Source organism: Artibeus jamaicensis, unplaced genomic scaffold (assembly GCF_021234435.1).
Source record: "Artibeus jamaicensis isolate MK-2021 breed Jamaican fruit bat unplaced genomic scaffold, CSHL_Jam_final scaffold_1964, whole genome shotgun sequence".
In the NCBI taxonomy this organism is placed as follows: domain Eukaryota; kingdom Metazoa; phylum Chordata; class Mammalia; order Chiroptera; family Phyllostomidae; genus Artibeus; species Artibeus jamaicensis.
In genome coordinates, this window is record NW_026522030.1 from 52451535 (window position 1) to 52469756 (window position 18222).

Consider the following 18222-nt stretch of genomic DNA (forward strand, 5'->3'; position numbering starts at 1 on the left):
CCCCCTAAGCTATTGGGCAGCACTTACCATTCCTTCCAGGGAATCTTTGCTGCCCAGTCTTCCTCGATCAGACATACACTGTACTATAAGTGAAGTATAGAGTTTGATCATCAGAGGTCAGACCATAACTGGTGGACTTCATTCTTTCATCTATTAGACACCAAGGAAAGCCTTCTAGACTAGATTTTCAAAAGGAGGGAGTTAGGAGGATCTTCCCCCTAACTAGAGTACCTGAGAGGCTGTACTTTTCTTAGTCACAGCTGACTCTGAGAGAGTGATTATAATCCCTCGTGTTAGATGCACTTGACATTCTCAGATATGTACCTAAAAAGCAAGGCACACCCTCCAAAATAAGTAGTTTTTTCTTAGCCACAGTGTCAAATAGCATACAGGGAAAGAATATTTTTCCTGAAATGGCATTAATTTGACAAGTTGCAAAAGAGTAATTATATTGAGAAGAAATTGCTTTTCTTTTTTTTTTTTCTGGACCTAGCTTACATGACAACAGATACTTGTTTCTCTTTTCCATCCTATGGGATGATTCTAGCTCTAAGTATTCTGCTTTATTAGACATCTTCTCCTTTCTCGACTTAGCTACAAGGGGAGATCCCCACCCCTCAACAATATAGCAGTGTACATAAAGAAGAAGTGAGAAACACTTGATAAAAAGGAAAGAAATAAAATACAAAATGCCTGGGAAGAAAATGTAGTATTGATTCCTACTAACAGAGCCTATGAATGCTTTGGTTCATGTTTTGGACTTTCATAAGACCTACCTTTTTGTATCCTTATAAGTACAATAGCCACCTTCATCTAGAAAAGGGGTCAGCAGCCCTGGCTGGTGAGGCTTAGTGGACTGAGCATGGGCCTAAGAACCAAAAGATTGCTAGTTCAATTCCCAGTCAGGACACATGCCTGACTTGTAGGCCAGGTCCCCAATTGGGGGTATGCAAGAGGCAACCAAAGGATGTATCTCCCACACATCTATGTTTCTCTTCCTCTCTCTCTCCCTTCCTTCTCTTCTCTCTAAAAATAAATAAAATATTTTAAAGGAAAAGAAGGAAAAGGAGTCAGCAAACTTTCTGTAATGTCCAGAGTATAAGTGTATCAGGCTTTGCAAGCCATACAATCTCTTGTAACTACTCAATTTTGCAACTGTAATGCAAAAGCAGCCATATGTAATATGAAAATGAAAATGAAACAACATAAATGTGTTCCAATAAAACTTTGTTTAAAAAACAATAGCAATATCATTGCCCAATAAAAGGAACAGGGACTCTTTTGCAACATGGCTGATTCTAGGCATTGGGCAAGGATTATATGAGTCAGGAGCAAATTGTAGTGCCAGAAAGCAAGGAAGTGCTCAAAAACAACAGGACAGGGAACGTGTGAAGGGAACAGAGGGCCAATCTGAAAGGACTCCCAAAGGTCAAAGCTGGAACAATTTGAACAACAAAAAAAGAGTAGTAATTGTTTTAAATGATAAGCTATTCAAGTATGGTGTAGGCTAATAGATCAGTAGACTGGTGTTGAAAATATAGTTTGCCCTGGACAGTGTGGCTCAGTTGGTTGGAGTATCATCCTGTAAACAAAATGTTGCAGATTTGATTCCCGGTCAGGGCACATACCTAGGTGGCGGGTTTGATCCGCAGTCTGGACATGTACAGGAGGCAACCAATCCATGTTTCTCTCTCACATGGATGGTTTTTCTCCCTCCCTCCCATTCTCTCTTCTCTCCCTTCCTCTCTCTCTAAAAGCAATGAAAAATAAAACTAAAAGAAAAACCAAATGAACAAAAAAGCAAATACAGTTTGGTTAGGTTTCTAAGAGAAGGCGGCACTCAGTGCCACAGGGAGTCACATGAGGAAGTGCCAGGGTTGAACAGGAGGCAGGAGCAACGGGCAAATGTGAGCAAGAGCCTTTGGGGGGGGGGGGGGTGGGTTATAGGAAGAAACACGCAAAGCATAAGAATGTTTAGGATTGGCTAATTTCAGCAGCTTTGGGGCACAGGTGCTGTCCCCAGTTGTCTGGTACTTGGACCTGGCGGATTAAGGCAGGGAAATAGTGGGAGACCCCAGTAGAGGAGGTGGGAGGGATGCAGGCCCTGGATTGGTTGCTTTACCTTTGAAAGCCCCGCACAAAGCAGAGTCCATTACTATCTCTAGGAACTGGCTAGCCCAGGAAGGGGCAGTCTCTCCAGATTCGGCAAGCCCCTAGGTGCCAAAGAATTGGAAACATATGCTTAACACAGTAAGTAGTATTGGATAACAAACCAAAGCCGAAAATAAATATCTGAGTCTATACTGTATAAATAAAAGATTAAATATTTAAATAAATGGAGAATAAAATCTCTCTTATTGTATTCCAAGTAATTGTGTAACTACTCCCCATTCCAGGAGATGGAGTCTCCTGAATATGAGCTGTGCTAAGAGACTTACTCCAGAGTATGGAATGGAAAGCGGGGGCAAGCAACTGCACAGAGGAAAGATGCCTTTCTGCTGAGGTGAGGATTGAGTATTATCAGGGAGTATTTTCTTATCTGATCCCACGGCTTCTAGCCTTCAATCATTTTATACCATTTTCAGGATCTATTATTCCACTTGCACCAGTGAACGTGTCTCATAGAGGTACTAAGGTAACTTAAGTAAATAAAAGAATGTTTGGTTGTGGAATCTGAGGATGATGCTTCATCTCTCAGACCATGTCCTGCTCCAAAACTTCCTCCAAAAAAAGCAACAGCTTCTCTCACATTTCTCCAAGTTCACAGTCTCTGTTAACCAAAAGGGGCCAGAACATTTTCTGATATTTTTTATCCCGATTTTCTATTTCTTGCCAGTAGACTTTCTCACTCTGCTTGCCAATCCAAGATTGAAAACACCCTGCAGTAAACTGGGCATTGTCCTGGGTAAAAACGAATTACCTAATTTTACACACGAGTGGAGCCGAGATGGTGGTGACAGGAGAACAAGGAACAGTAGAGGTTTCCTAAAGCAATTAGTTGGGGGCGATTTAGAAAATAAAAAGCAAGTCATTATGCAAACACAGACCTGTTCATCGTTGTCAGCCTTGAAAAGGGTCTCTGCTTAAAATGGAAGAGGACACTAGATTCAGGCTTTCCACCTCAGTGGTGAAAATTCTTTTTAATTAATGTAAACCCTTTGAATGGTTATAAATCTTATTCCTCACTAATGGTTATTATTATTCTGTCAACTGCCTTTATGACTAAGAGCACCCCAGCTGTCTTTTCTGTTTACATCATCCCCTTTCTATCCTTCTCTTTTTTTTTTTTTTGGCAGAGAGAAAGCCCCACGTGGTCCCTTGGCTTCAGGAAAGCAATTCTCCACCTGAACAGCAATGGCTGAAGCAGAGAATCCAGGAAAAATTCCAAGCAAAAAAAAATTCTCCTTGTATCTTCAAGGAGTCCCTAGTTTTTTTGCTGAAAAAGAGCCGGCTACCGCTTATTTTCCCAAAGCCTCACACTGTCTAAGGGGTGAGTGAGGATTAGGCATTTGCCCTACTCCCTTATCACTAGAAATACCAGAGAGCTGGATGTGGCAGCAACTGCTTTTAACTATTGGCTTCTATGGAGCCTTTCTCTGAACTTGGTGGGAATGCCAGCCCCATGGAGCATAAGCAGAATTGTGAAACCAACAGCCAGGTAACAATTCATGATCTTGATTTGTGTCACTACTCAGAATCCTTCCTGTTAGGGTGGCTGGTGACACGGGCTGTGAAAGAATTCGTAAAGAGAAGAAAATGCAGAGAACAAAGTTTTTATTCACTTTACCTGAGTGGAAAGGGGCATGGTGTGGAGATGCACCAGCAATGGCATGCAGGGTTCTTGAGTTTGTATTGGATTATAATCGAATTATGAAAGGGTAGGGAGGGTTGTTGTCATGTGGCCCCTGGGCTGTTGGGGGCTTGCAACACAGGTCTTAGTTGGTTTTGCATAAATTGCAGTTTGCTCCGATGTTGTCTTTTGCCTGTGGCTATGGGGTGCCACAGAACAGTTCTGTTCTGTTCTTGCTTCCTAGTAATTTCCAGTTTCAGTCCTGGGGACATGAGCTCTGAAGAATAAAATGGCAGTCATGTTTTACAAGGTCATAGGCCTGCTCAGCAAATGATGCCGTGATAGGAAATAGTGCCAGCTTTATCCTGTCACCTACCATAAACCTATGTCACCACGTCAAGTATGCCACCACCTCAATCCCCGCGTCACTGGAGAGGGCTGAGGCAGACCCTCCCTGGGTGAGTCCCTGTCCCATAATATCTAGAAATGTTATAGGAAAGAAGTAAGCCATGGTGGGGCTGCAGTTAGCTCGCTGAGAAGTCGAGGATAGAAGAAGCTACAGGAGAGAGCCTAGCTTTGGCTTCCTAGAGATGTTATAGGAAAGAAGTGAACCACGCTGAGCTGCTTAGACTCACTCACAAGTAAAAGTTGCAGTTACACAAGTGAGCCAAGGTGGGGCTACTGTTAGCTCACTGAAAAGTCAGAGAAAAGGGGGCCTTGGAGACAGGCTCAAGGGGTTAGTCCAGGACAAGCTGCTGCAGCTCATTGTGCCCCTGGTTCCAGTCTGCTGGGGGCCCTTAAAAGTCTAGGAGAGAAAAGTAAAGAGGCATGCTTGAGGTAGAAGAGAAGTGTGGGTGTGCTTCAGAGAGAACCCGTGCTAGGTCTTTGTCCTGAGGGCTCTTATCTGTTTTCTAAAGGTAGCAACTTTAGAGGTCTTCCCGGAGGATCTCAATAGAATATTCATCAGCTTTATGATGATGGCCCAAAATGAGAATTATTCCCCTGACTTCACCCATGTTTGGGTGTGTTTAGTACAAATAGCACTAATTGGCTTTCTATTATGTATCTCCCTGAGAAAGGTGATTTAAGCTATTTACCATCCTAACCATCCCGTGGTGCTTAGGGAGGAGAAGTATAACAATTTGGTTATGGAAGGTAGGATTTTGCAGTTTACTGGATTGCTGTAAACTACCTGGCAATTTAACTGTCTCAGTTTCCCTTTTTCACTTGTCCTGGCTTATTAACATGTCTCATCCAACTGGGAAACATTAGGGTTTTTTTTCTTCCTCAAGAATTGTACACAGCTCACCCAGAATCACAGGGACTATACTTATACTGGCATCTTGGGATCTTTTTTTACCTCCTCTCTGTTCTTGTTTGGTTCTAGTGCCAGATCCAGCAATACTCTCATCTGCTAAATTGCCACAGAGCCAGAAGCTGCCTTTGCCATGGCCTTGATGGGAAAGAAAAACTCTTCCTCCACCCTCTTAGATTCCATTATTAGGAGCCTGTGAATTAAACCAACAAAAATAGCTTAGCAAGAGAATAGACAGGTTTTTTATTCACATATGTATGATATATAGAAAAGATCTGGGGAAAATGTGGCTCTAGAAGGCCCTTAGAATTTGAGCTTATTTACCATCTTAATAGGAGGAGGGGAAGGGGAGAGGGGCAGTTACTGCAAAACAAATGACTTCTAAATAGGGAAGGGGGCAAAGGACACTTAGGAGAGAACAAATGACTTTGGGGAAAGATAAATGGGCCCTTCGGAGAACAGATGGGAGTTTTATAACAATGACATCTGCTAGGTGTAGTGCTCACTTCAGGTCAATCTTTCCTATTTCCAGGGAAGGGCTTTATGACAATTGAGTTCTTTTGGGAGGCTTGCCATTTAGATAGATAAGGAGGTTGGGGGTGGGGCGGGGTAGCCTATTTTGAAATGCCTTCTGCTAGAAATAATTTGTATGCTGCAGTGGATATTCTGGACCTCCAGCCTAATTCCAAAGATTAGCTGTTGGTAAGACTCAACTGAGTCCTGTATTGTGGTTGCTTCTGGCACCCACTACAAATGTCTCAAGCTGCTGTTACGCCAATGCCATAGTTTGAGAAAGTTCCCAGTATTTCTTTATCTGTTCATCAACAATTTTTATCTGAATTCCCTCCCTGGAACACTATGGCTCAGATACCATCTCCACTGCTTATAGACCCCCTGGGGCACACATGCTGAATTGCTTGTGGACCTCTTGGAGCCACTTAGGTTGTGCATTCCACTTCCTGGAATAACAGATTTCCACATGCATTAATCACTTAAGCCTATCGACTTTAGCTCAGGCTAAACTCTTTAACTCTTGAATTCCTCTATCACTAGGATGACTATAATGAAAATATCAGATAATAACAAGTGTTGTCCAGGATGTGGAGAAATCAGAATCCTCATACTATGCTGGTAGGAGTATAAAATGGAGCAGCTACTGTAGAAAACAGTGTCAGAATGGGCGGGGTAGGACAAAATGGCAGCTAAACTACAACCCAGAACAGACGGCTGACCTCTTTTGAGAGGTCTGAGGTCTTTCAGCTCCAGAGAGCCAAAAGGGCAGGCTTTGCCAAAACGGATATCCGCATAGCAACCTGAACCCGAGGAAAGCCGCCAATGATACATTGCCGCTTTGTCCAAAGGCGACCAATCCCCAGCTCCCACAAAGAGAGCCAACCAAAATAAAACCCTGCCACATTCCCTGCTTGGGCGCAACTTCCCTCACCTCACTCTGTGGACCAGGGATCCTTGCCCGAATGCACAAATCCCAATAAAGCTCTATACTGCCTTTGTGGTTGATTGGCATTTTTTCCTCGAGGGAGGCTAAGAAAACCTTTCAAACAGTAGGGCAGTTACTCTAATTATTTAACGAGTTACATGTGGCCCAGTAATTTCAATCCTAGATATGTGGATACAGATATACATTTATCCAAGATAAGTGAAAATTTATCTTTGCAAAAAAATTATACATAATTTGGTAGCAGCATTATTCATAATAGCCCAAAGTTGCAAACATTTTGATGAGTGGAAAACAAAATACAGTATACATATAATGCAATATTGTTCAGCTGTAAAAAGAAATTAAGTACTGATAATGTGGGAAGCTTTGGAAAACCTTTGTTCACCTAAGACCCCAGGCGCCATAGGAGAACGATAAGGCCGTCTGAGAAAGCAAATAGCCGGATAGTCAGTAGGGCTGGAACTAACACCACCACCACCACCACCGCCCCCCCATAGAACAATTATCACATTCTGCTTCTGTATCCCACTTTTGTCATGTAGACAGGAAGACCCCTAAACTATATAACCCCCCAAGAATCCTTTGTTCGGGGCTCAGAATTTGGAGACTGACTCCTCTGGACCTGTGCACGTTAGTAATAAACCTCATACTCCAGAATCCCTTGGTGTCTGGTTGCTTCATTTTCCTGTAACACTGACACATGCTGCAATATGGATACTGAAAATATTAAGTGAAAAAGCTAGTCACAAAAATACCACACATAGAATTCCATTTGCATTAGAGGTCTAGAATACGTAAATCTATAGAAAGATTAGTGGCTGGCTAGGGCTGGAGGAGTAGAAAGATAGGGAGTGATAGTTAAAAGGTACAGGGTTTCTTTTTGGAGCGGTGAAAATGTTCTCAGATTGACTGTGATTGTTGCACCAGTCTGTAATAAACAATTAGGGCTTGTTCTGTGTGTCCTGCTCCTTCCTTTGGAGTCTGTAAGAGATGGAGGGTCTCAATCTGAAGCAAGACAGGTTTAGTTCCAATCCTACTTCCATGAGCTAGCCGTTAACTCCGTCTTCAAACTCCGTCTTCAAACGTTACGCCTGGACCCTAAAAACATTGTGATTTAATGATGTGCGCGCGCGTGTGTGTAGCATACATTTATAAACACGCTGGAGGAGCAGGCTCTGGAGGGTCCCTTATTTCGGCGCCCCGCCCCGCTTTCTAGCTTTCTCTCACCCTCCCAGGCAGTGAAGCAGTAGGGCAGCCCACCAACAGCGGAGATGAGGAAAAGTCCCACATCTTGGGGCGGAAGAAAGACAGAGACACCCAAAGGCGTGTGGAGGCCGCCCCGCCCAGCAAAAAGCGTGGCTACTTAACTGTGGGGACTGGCAGCCGAACTCCAAAGTCTGCGGAGGAAGGAAAACCTTAATTGCTTCCCGGACTGCCCCGAGTGTAGAACAATGCGATCTTCCCGGAACACAGAAGCTCGCGATGAAGCTGGCGGGGGGCCTGACGGGAAATGTAGTGTCTGACACTCGGTCTGCGCAATCCCGCAGTTCGCCGACTGGGGCAACGTGCAACTACAAGTCCCATCATGCTCTTCAAGGCCTTGATCATCCGGTTTTTGCTGGGAAGGGAATGGAGCGAATATGGCTGAAGGCGATTCGGGTGTCTCGTTGTTCAGTGGGATGAGCAGCGGACAGGTCCCAGTCCCTAACAGTGGTGGCTGCAACTTTCCAGAGTATGAGATTCCCGAAATAAACACGCGTGCTTTCCACGTGGGCACCTTCGGGGAGCAGTGGCGTGGCCGGCTGAGCGGGCACGGGGATTTGTCGCTGAAGGAGCCGCCCGCATCCGCGCTGCCTGAGCGAGGAGGCGTCGCCGACTCCGCCTGGGAGGATGCCACAGTGGCCCGGGATCTGGGCTGCAGTATGGAGGCGGCTGCCGAGCTGAGGGCAATTTGCGGGTGAGTGCGGGCCGAGGGGCTTTTGCTGCTTGGGGCCAAAGCGGGTGCAGCTTTGCTCCTGTGCTCCCTGGGATCCTTCCTTGGGAGGGCCTATATTACACTTCCCGGAACATCGGGAGAGGACTGGTGATGGGAATCACAACTTCTACAAGTTGGAGTGAAGGGAAGAGAGAGCTGCATAAAAGATTGATTTTTCTATTCGCTAATTATTAAAGCGCATGTTAATGTAGAAAAGCAATCAGTAACAACGACGCATACCTGCGGTTGACAGACGCTTTGACAATAGAGGAACGGTAAGGAAGAGGAGTGTTAAAATCTCGATTAACTGGGATCTCTTTGGGGGCCTCCCAGGTATGCTATTACTGAAATTTACTCCCCAGGTGCCTTAGTTGGGGGTGAAAATGCAAAAGTAACTTTTAAAAAATATTTTTATCTTCACTTAACACAGTATTAGCCTCCTTCAATCGACGGTATATGCTTTTATGTATAGAATATCCGCACAGAAATCTTTGCCTTGAATTCTGGCCGCTTCTGAGCTGCCTGCTGGATTTTATGTGACTTCTTAATTATTCGGCGATGTATTTAGGACACTACCCTGACTCTCTGTAGACAAGATGCATGATTGCTTTTCCTTTTTTATTTTAGCCTTGATAAACTGAAGTGCCTCGAAGAAGAGGAGGACCCGGAAGTCATCCCAGAGAATACTGACTTAGTGACTTTGGGGTATGAAAGACCTTGCTTTTATTATATGCCATTATGTGCTACTTATTTAAATATTTCTCAGCATTACTCAAAAATTGTTGTCATCCCACCCCTAAATTCAACCATTGTTAACATTCACTTATGTTTGCTTTAACTGTTATGTTTGTGAGATACCTGCTGTGTGTTTTATTGCTGAAACCATTCAATAAGTTGCAGACAGCATGTAGCTCCTAAAAGTATCATTCTCCTACATTATCAGAGTGGTATTATTACAACTGAGAATATTAATAGCAAATACATAACCTTTAATAACCAGTCCACATTCAGATTTGTTTTTATTTCTATATGTGTATTTACAAAGGTACAGTAATCTAGTTAGATTTCAGGTGCAAGCTAAATACTCTGTTGTTAGTATCTCTTAAACAAAACTACAGGTTTTGTTTTTTGTTTTATGTTTTGACAGAGCCACACTTTTGTTAAAATAGGATAAAAATGAATTTCTAGAAAAAATGGAATTAAAAGATAAGCACAATAAAAGTCTAAAAATCAAGGCAGGCATTTTTAAGTCTGCCTTGGTTTCTTTTGTAATAGCTGCCAAATATGTTTCCCTTCCCTACTGCTAACACTGTATTGACATCAGTAACATTTGGAGCACTGTGAAAGAAAGGGTCCTGTGTTTTCTCCTCAGTTGTTCATCACACTATCATTTGAACATGCTCATTTCCTAAGAAATTGTCAGTTGCTCTTCCTTCTATGGACAGATTTCAGACTCCTTACTTAGACTTTTGAAACCTTCCACATAATATAGCTCAAATTTGCCTTTCTAGATTCATTTTCAACCACTTTCTATTTCAGATGGCTCAGGACACATATGGCTCCTCTCCCATCTGAAACCTACTCAGTCTCCGAGGCCCAAAGATTACTTTTCCACATTACTACAACCCAGTCTCTCCCTTCAGGAGTATGTGTACTTACAATGTCTAGGAATCTTCTCATATTTTTTAAGCCTTTTTTAATGGAGCCTTAAAGGCTCCCAAACTTTTTCATTTGTGCATTGCCCTTAAGCCTATCATACTGTTTTGCCGCAGTTGGTGCTCTTCAACTATTGTTGATTGATTAGTTGGATTTTTCTTTTTTTTTAAGTATATAGTTTATTGATTATGCCATTACAGTTGTTGATAGAGTAGGGAAACCAGCTGACAGAATAGGAAAACTACTTAGTCTCACTGGTTACCATTAAAATGAAAATTACTTGTATTGAGATTATTTATATATTCTGTTCTTAACCATTTGTATACAGAGATGAGAAAAAGTTTTTAATGGGTGACTTAGGATATAAATGGAAAATGTTTTTGTTATTTTAAAGTTACCTTTCTAATTTATAGTTATGTCAAAGCACTTAGTTGCCTGAATAACTTAAAATGAAGTTCTATAGATACACTTTGTAATGAACAAAAATTTTTTTAATATATTTTATTGATTATGCCATTATAGTTGTTCTATTTCCCCCTTCATTCCCCTCCACCCTGCACAGCCCCTCCCCCACCATCCCCCCTTTAGTTTATGACCATGTGTCTCAAGTTCTTTAGATTCTATATTTCCCATACTATTCTTGCCCTCCCCCTATCTATTTTCTACCTACCATCTATGCTACTTATTTTCTGTACCTTCTCCCCCCTTCTCCTCCTCCCACTCCCCTGTTGCTAACCCTCCATGTGATCTTCATTTCTATGGTTCTGCTCCTGATCTAGCCTGTGCTCTTAATTTGCTTTTGTTTTAGGTGTGGTTGTTAATAACTGTGAGTTTGCTGTCCTTTCACTGTTCATCTTTTTTGTCTTCTTTTTCATAGATAAGTCCCTTTAACATTTCATATAATAAGGGCTTGGTGATGATGAACTCCTTGAATTTGATCTTATCTGAGAAGCACTTTATCTGTCCTTCCATTCTAAGTGAAAGCTTTGCTGGATAGAGCAATCTTGGATGTGGGTCTTTGGATTTCATGACTTGGAATACCTCTTTCCACCCCCTTCTTGCCTGTAAGGTCTCTTGAGAAATCTGCTGACAGTCTGATGGGAACTCCTTTGTAGGTGACTGTCCCCTTATCTCTTGCTGCTTCTAGGATTCTCTCTTTTATTTTAATGTTGGCTAATATAATGATGATGTGCCTTGGTGTATTCCTTCTTGGGTCCAACTTCTTTGGGACTCTGAGCTTCCTGGACTTTCTGGAAGTCTATTGCCTTTGCCAGATTGGGGAAGTTCTCTTTTATTATTTGTTCAAGTAAGTTTTCCCCTTGCTCTTACTCTTCCCCTTCTGGTACCCCTATAACTCGGATGTTGGAGCGTTTAAAGATGTCCTGGAGGTTCTTAAGCCTCTCCTCAATTTTTTGAATTCTTGATTCTTCATTCTTTTCTGTTTGGTTGTTTCTTTCTTCCTTCTGGTCCACTCCATTGAATTGAGTCCCAGTTTCTTCCCATCACTATTGGTTCCCTGTGCATTTCCCTTCATTTCACTTAGTGAAGCCTTCATTTTTTCATCTAGTTTGTGGCTAAAATCAACCAGTTCTGTGAGCATCCTGATCACGAGTGTTTTAAACTGTGCATCTGATAGGTTGGCAATTTCTTCATTGCTTAGATTTATCTGCTCTGGGGCTCTGAGTTCTTGAGCCATGTTTTGATCTGTTCGCACGTTACATACGAGGAGAGGAGCCTTAGTTGTTCACCAGGGTGAGGCCACCCAGGTCGCTGGGTTGTGATGCTGTATGTGGGGGCAGGGTCAGAGAGACAATAGTGGTCCCCTCTGCTGCTTTCCGCAGCTGGGGCCTGCACGGTCTTTCTCACTGCTAGCTCCTTTGCCTGGTTTATCTTCACGAGAATGCGTGACCGCGATCATCCTGCCGCCTTGCACCCTCAGTGGGTCCACCCATTGTTACTCCACACCTGGGACTCATCCTCAGTTGCCCGCGCACCTGGGTTGCGCGCCTGGGTCAGCCAGTGGATCTTTCCTGCCTGACCCGCTCTGCTGCTGGCTCTGCCCCTCTTACGGGTCTGGCTAATTGGTTCGTTGTTGTCAGGCTTCAGTATAGTTCAATTTTCTGTGGTTTAGCTGCGTATTTTGTTGCTAAAACTTTGTTGTTTTTAAACTTGGTTGTGTGGGAAGGCACAGTGTTTCCACCTACTCCTCCATCTTGGCGGAAGTCCTGTATTTTTCTAAAACACACATCTGACTGTGTCACTCTTGTTGAAAACCTTTCAGTGACTCTTAGGCAGAAGTCCTGAGTTCTTAAGTGACTCACAGGGCCTCTACAGAATAGATCTTGCTAGTCTTTTTAGCTCTATCTCTGCTATGTTCCAGCCACACTACAGGTTTTTTTTAGTTCCTGGAATGTGCTCTCAGTCCTGGCCTTTGCCTGCAGCACTTCCTAGTCCCTATCCTTCTGGTGTTGCTGGCTTCTACTTACCCTTCAGGTCTCAGCTGAAGGTTTAAGGATTTCATTTAGAACCCCTTTTATGCTTATGGAGTCCCCATACTTCTCTATTAAGATACTCATCACACTTACAATATACCTTTTTCATTTTGTATTTTTCTGGTTAGACTTAAGTTTCGTTAGTTATCTGTCATACATACTATCATATTCGCAATTCCTAGAACTTTGGCACATAATTGGAGAATTAGTAGGTATTTATGGAATGAATGGAATAAATGAAGTTTCCGTTAACCTGAGGAAAGGGATTTTTAGAGATTAGCTAATGATAATTATAACAAAGCATGCTATTTTTTGTTATAGTTAATAACATACTAATTGGCTTAAAATGATTTTATTATGCCATGTTCAATAGTAATTATTAGACTAGTTTACACATTGCTTCCCCTGGCTGTTTTCTGTAACTAGATCAACTGTATCTCTTTGGTTGTCCTCTCATCCCTTCCATAGGAAATGTTGGTTGAATTATATATAATCTAATGTGAAAGGAGTTAGTATAGCATTCCTCAGCTGGGATTATTTTGAAGTACTTTGAAATGATCATATTTAAAAATGTAACTAATATTTATCTAAACAACCACAGATAAATTAGACATGTACTAAAAACCAAAATCTATATCTCTATACTTTCTCTTTCTAAACTTTCCTTCTCCTCACCAACAATTTAAAAATATGAAAATAAAAACAATATAAGTATATGGCCCATTTAATATGGCATAAAATAAATAAATTTTTTTTGTACTCTTTTTCCTTGTCTAACAAAGGAGCTGGGAACCATTTTATACATGTAGAGGAGAAAAATGTCAGTTGATAGAGACTGATTATCCTTCGATATATCCACAGCAAGTTAAGTGACTTATATTTACCATATTTTAATTTTTTTGACTACTTAAAGAGAAGATGTTAATTTCTAGGAAAGAGGTAAATGTAAGAGGGTGCTGCTGAAACATATCTGTCCTCTCAAAAGCTTCAGCAACATTACTTTTAATACAATAGCAGTTTCAGTTAAAATAGTCTGCTCGTCCTTCTCATTTCTCCAGCCAAGAAAGCACTGTTCATTGCATCATTTAAAGGATGATAAGCAGGCTCTTTAGAGTCCTTCAAGAAAAAGAGAGCCCTGGCTGGTGTGGCTCAGTGAATTGAATGCCAGCCTGTAAACCAAACGTTTACCAGTTCCATTCCCAGTCAGGGCACATGCCTGGGTTGTGGGCCAGGTCCCCAGTGGGGGATACATGAGAGGCAACCACGCATTGATGTTTCTCTCCCTCTCTTTCTTCCTCCCTTCCCTTCTCTCTAAAAATAAATAAAATCTTCAAGAAAAGAAAAAAAATGGATGAAACCACAAATATGCAAAATAAAGATGGAATAACCATTGAAATACTGTTGGTTACTCCATTTTATTTCCAAAAAATAACCATTTTTTTTAAATTATAGGAGACTACTTAGCAGGGCTTAGCAGCCCACTGACTGGCCACCTCTTTTTTTTTCTTCACATAAAGGCTTGTTGGGACAGCTGTGTTGCTTTTTTCTTTTTAAATATTTTTTACATACTGGCTATGACTGCTTTTGAACTAAAGTGGCAAGTTGAAGAGTTGTGAAACAGAACATATGGCTCACAACCTAAAATATTTATTCTTCGGCCCCTTAAGGAAGAGTTTTTTGATCCCTGCTCTACAGAAATAAATTTGAAAACTTAGATGAAATAGATAACTTCCTAGGAAAATACAAATTACTGAAATTAACCATATTAGACCAGTTTTCATAAAAAAATAGGGAAAGTTATTTAAGAAACTGTTCCACAAAAATTCCAGGTCTAGATAGTTTCACAGAACAATTCTACCAAACATTCCAAGACCAGATAGATGGTCCCAATGCTCCAGGACCTTGAAAGGAAAAAAATTTTCTTAATTAATTTTTATGAAGCAAATACAACACTGATACTTAAACTAGATAGACATTACAAAGAAAGAAAATATGAGACTAATATCACTCAACACTTGGAAAATATTAGCAGACAGTTGAACACCATATAAAGAAAAAAATTTGCCCTGGCTGGTGTGGTTCAGTGGATTGAGCACCAGCCTTCAGACCAAAGGGTTGCCAATTTGAATAAAATCTTCAAAAAATAAAAAGATAAAAGAAAGAAGAAGAAAAAAATTACACCAGGACTAAGTGGGATTTATTCCAGGAATGCCAGGTTGGTTCAACCTTAGGACATCTATTAATATCATATATTATATTAATGAATCTACAGGAAATCACTTGATTATTTCCTGAGATGTTAAAAAAGCCTTTAACAAAATTCAGTACCCATTGATGATAAAAAAAAAAATCTCAAGGAAATGGAAATTGTAGAGTTACTGTTGTAATATGATAAAATATATATATATACTTTAGTTGTAAAGTTAGTGTCTTGTTAGTGTCTTGTTTAATAGAGAAATGGACAAGCAAGCATGTCCATTATCTCCACTACTTTGCACATTGTGCTGTATTAACTATGTAAGTTAATACAGCTATTTAAGTTGGCAAGAGTAGATGAAGATAAACTAGTTCTTTTTGCAAATGATATAATAGTAACCTGGAAAATTCCTAAAGAAATCATTGCCGAAACAGACATGAAACATGAAAAGCAAGAATCTAGTATAATAGCAGGATGAGAATTGAAACAATAACCTGCATATGTACAAAAAACAAACAAGACAGAACGGTAAAGAAAATCTTATTAATGGTAATCAAAAAGAAGGTTAAATATTAAGGAATAAACTTAACAAGAAATGTGTAAAATTAGATAAGGAAAATTTCAAAATACTCCTGAAAGACTGAGAAAAAGACTTGAAAAAGTTGGAAGAGATCTTTTGTTCTTGGGTAGGAATATTAAACATTATAACAATGGCAGTTATTTCTAAGTTAATTTATAAATAAAGTGTAATTCAAATAAAAATACCAGCAGTATTGATTATTTTATGGAGTTAGACAAGTTGATAGTAAAATTCATATGGGATATATGCAATAATAATTAGGAAAAATTCTGGGGGGAATCCTGTGAGGGCATAGTGATTTTTACCAGATACTAGAATATACTACAGTCTTTATAATGAAAACAGTGGGTGCTAGCTTATAAATAGCCAAAAAAAAAAAAAAAACCGTGGAATAGAAGAAAGAGTTTAGTTATATTTAAATAGGTATGGAAATTTAGTACAACACTGTACATAAGAATAAACTCCTAAGGGATTAGGAGTTGAATATAGAGAATGAAACATACAAATGTCAGTGAAAGGCTTTCTAAGTGTGATTAAAATTAGAGGCAATGAAAAAAAATGACTAATAAAATTAACTGCATAAAAATAAAGAATTTTACATGTTAAAAAAAAACCATAAATAAAGTCAAAAGACAATTGCCAAACTTGGAGAAAATATAATAAGAGCTAATAACCCTAATTACAGGGTAGGGCAAAAGTAGGTTTATAGTTTGAATGCATGGAACAGTTTATTCTAGTATTATTATTTATTAATTACTGTATTATTTTCCATATGAACAGCTGTAAACCTGCTTTTGCCTCACTCTGTATATTGGACCTTAAAAGTGGAGGGACAGAGACCAAAACTCAGTGGAAAAATGGGGAAGCCCTGGCCAGGTAGCTTAGCTTGTTAGAGCATTGTCCTGATACTCCAAGGTTGCCAGTTGAGTCCCCCAGTCAGTGCATGTACAACAACCAATGAATGCATAAATAAGTGGAACAATAAATTGGTGTTTTTTCCTCATCTTCCTCTGTCTCTTCTCCCTCTCTTTCTTACTCTCTCAAAACAAAAAAAAATTTTTTAAATTATTTAAAAACAAAAAGTGGGGAAAAGGTATGAGCTAATAATTTACCCATAAAAATGAATCACAAACATGAGAAAATGCTCCAGCATACTCATAATTAAAGAAATGTAAATTAAATGATATCTTACCCAGATATCTTACCCACAATATCTTACCCAGACTGGCACAAATTTGAAAATACGGTACTTTTGATGGGGCTCAGGGAAACAGGCATTTTTTTTGTACACTGCTGATGGAAATGCAAATTGCTGCAACCCTCTCTAAAGAAATTTGGTAATGCCTAACACAAAATTCCATAGTCATATACGTTTTGACCCAGTAGTCCTATTTCTAGCAATTTATACTGAAGATAGATCTCCAACATTATGAAAGTACATTATGTATGAGGTTAGTAATGCAGCATTGTTTATTAACTACAGAATACTTGAAATACCCTAAATATAGATACATAGAGTATTGAACAAACTGAGACATCCACAACATGGAGTATTACAGGGCAACTATACTAAAAGATGAGGAAAATTGAACCTATAGAGTGATTTTTTTGAAATACTGTTACATGGAAAAAGCAAAGCCCCAAAGCATATGCTACCCTTCATGTATGAAAGAACATTTGCCAGGTGTCAATTTAATGTCTCTCATCTACAAATTTACCTTTTTTTTTTTTAACTTTTTTTATTGATTATGCCATTACATTTGCTCTATTTCCCCCCTCCATTCCCCTCCACCCTGCATACCCCTCCCCCACCATTTCCCCCTTTAGTTCATGAACACGTGTCTCAAATTCTTTAGATTCTGTATTTCCCCTGCTATTCTTACCCTCCCCCTATCTATTTTCTATCTACTGTCTATGCTACTTATTTTCTGTACCTTCTTCCCCCTTCCCCTCCTCCCACTCCCCTGTTGCTAACCCTCCATGAGATCTTCATTTCTATGGTTCTGCTCCTGATCTAGCTGTCCTCTTAGTTTGCTTTTGTTTTAGGTGTGGTTGTTAATAACTGTGAGTTTGCTGTCCTTTCACTGTTCATCTTTTTTATCTTCTTTTTCTTAGGTAAGTCCCTTTAACATTTCATATAATAAGGGCTTGGTGCTGATGAACTTGAATTTGGTCTTATCTGAGAAGCACTTGATCTGCCCTTCCATTCTAAATGAAAACTTTGCTGGGTAGAGCAATCTTGGTTGTAGATCTTTGGTTTTCATGACTTGGAATACCTCTTTCCAGCCCCTTCTTGCCTGTAAGGTCTCTTTTGAGAAATCAGCTGACAGTCTGATGGGAACTCCTTTGTAGGTGACTGTCCCCTTAGCTCTTGCTGCTTCTAGGATTCTCTCCTTCATTTTAATCTTGGCTAATGTAATGATGATGTGCCTTGGTGTGTCCCTTCTTGGGTCCAACTTTTTTGGGACTCTCTGAGCTTCCTGGATTTTTTTGGAAGTCTATTTCCTTTGCCAGCTTGGGGAAATTCTCCTTTATTATTTGTTCAAATAAGTTTTCCACTGGTGGCTGTGCCTTTCCCCCTTCTGGTACCCCTATAATTCGGATGTTGGAACGTTTAAAGATGTCCTGGAGGTTCCTAAGCTTCTCTTCATTTTTCTGAATTCTTATTTCTTCATTCTTTTCTGTTTGATCATTTTTTTCTTCCTTCTGGTCCACTCCCTTGGTTTGAGTCCCAATTTTCTTTCCATTACTATTGGTA

The 18222-nt window shown here is 40.3% G+C and overlaps 2 protein-coding genes across 12 annotated transcripts in view; one reads left to right on the forward strand and one right to left on the reverse strand.

The window, feature by feature from the left end:
• TTC39B (tetratricopeptide repeat domain 39B) overlaps positions 1 to 8024 on the reverse strand; it is a 228957-nt gene extending 220933 nt beyond the window's left edge. The window contains exon 1 of one of the 2 annotated variants that reach the window (XM_053656372.1): positions 7933 to 8024. The gene's annotated coding sequence lies outside the window, so the exon portion shown is untranslated. Of the gene's footprint in view, positions 1 to 5150 lie in introns of both variants that reach the window. The other variant, XM_053656371.1, reaches the window with a different exon arrangement.
• A 135-nt stretch (positions 8025 to 8159) lies between these two features.
• SNAPC3 (small nuclear RNA activating complex polypeptide 3) overlaps positions 8160 to 18222 on the forward strand; it is a 58006-nt gene continuing 47943 nt past the window's right edge. For 9 of the 10 annotated variants that reach the window (XR_008389950.1, XR_005080590.2, XR_005080593.2 and 6 more), the window contains exons 1-2: positions 8161 to 8521; positions 9167 to 9244. Coding sequence is in view for 2 of the 10 variants with exons in the window: in XM_037132068.2 (XP_036987963.2) it covers positions 8205 to 8521; positions 9167 to 9244 (395 nt within the window). In the remaining 8 variants the exon portion in view is untranslated. Of the gene's footprint in view, positions 8522 to 9166; positions 9245 to 18222 lie in introns of all 10 variants that reach the window. The other variant, XM_037132069.2, reaches the window with a different exon arrangement.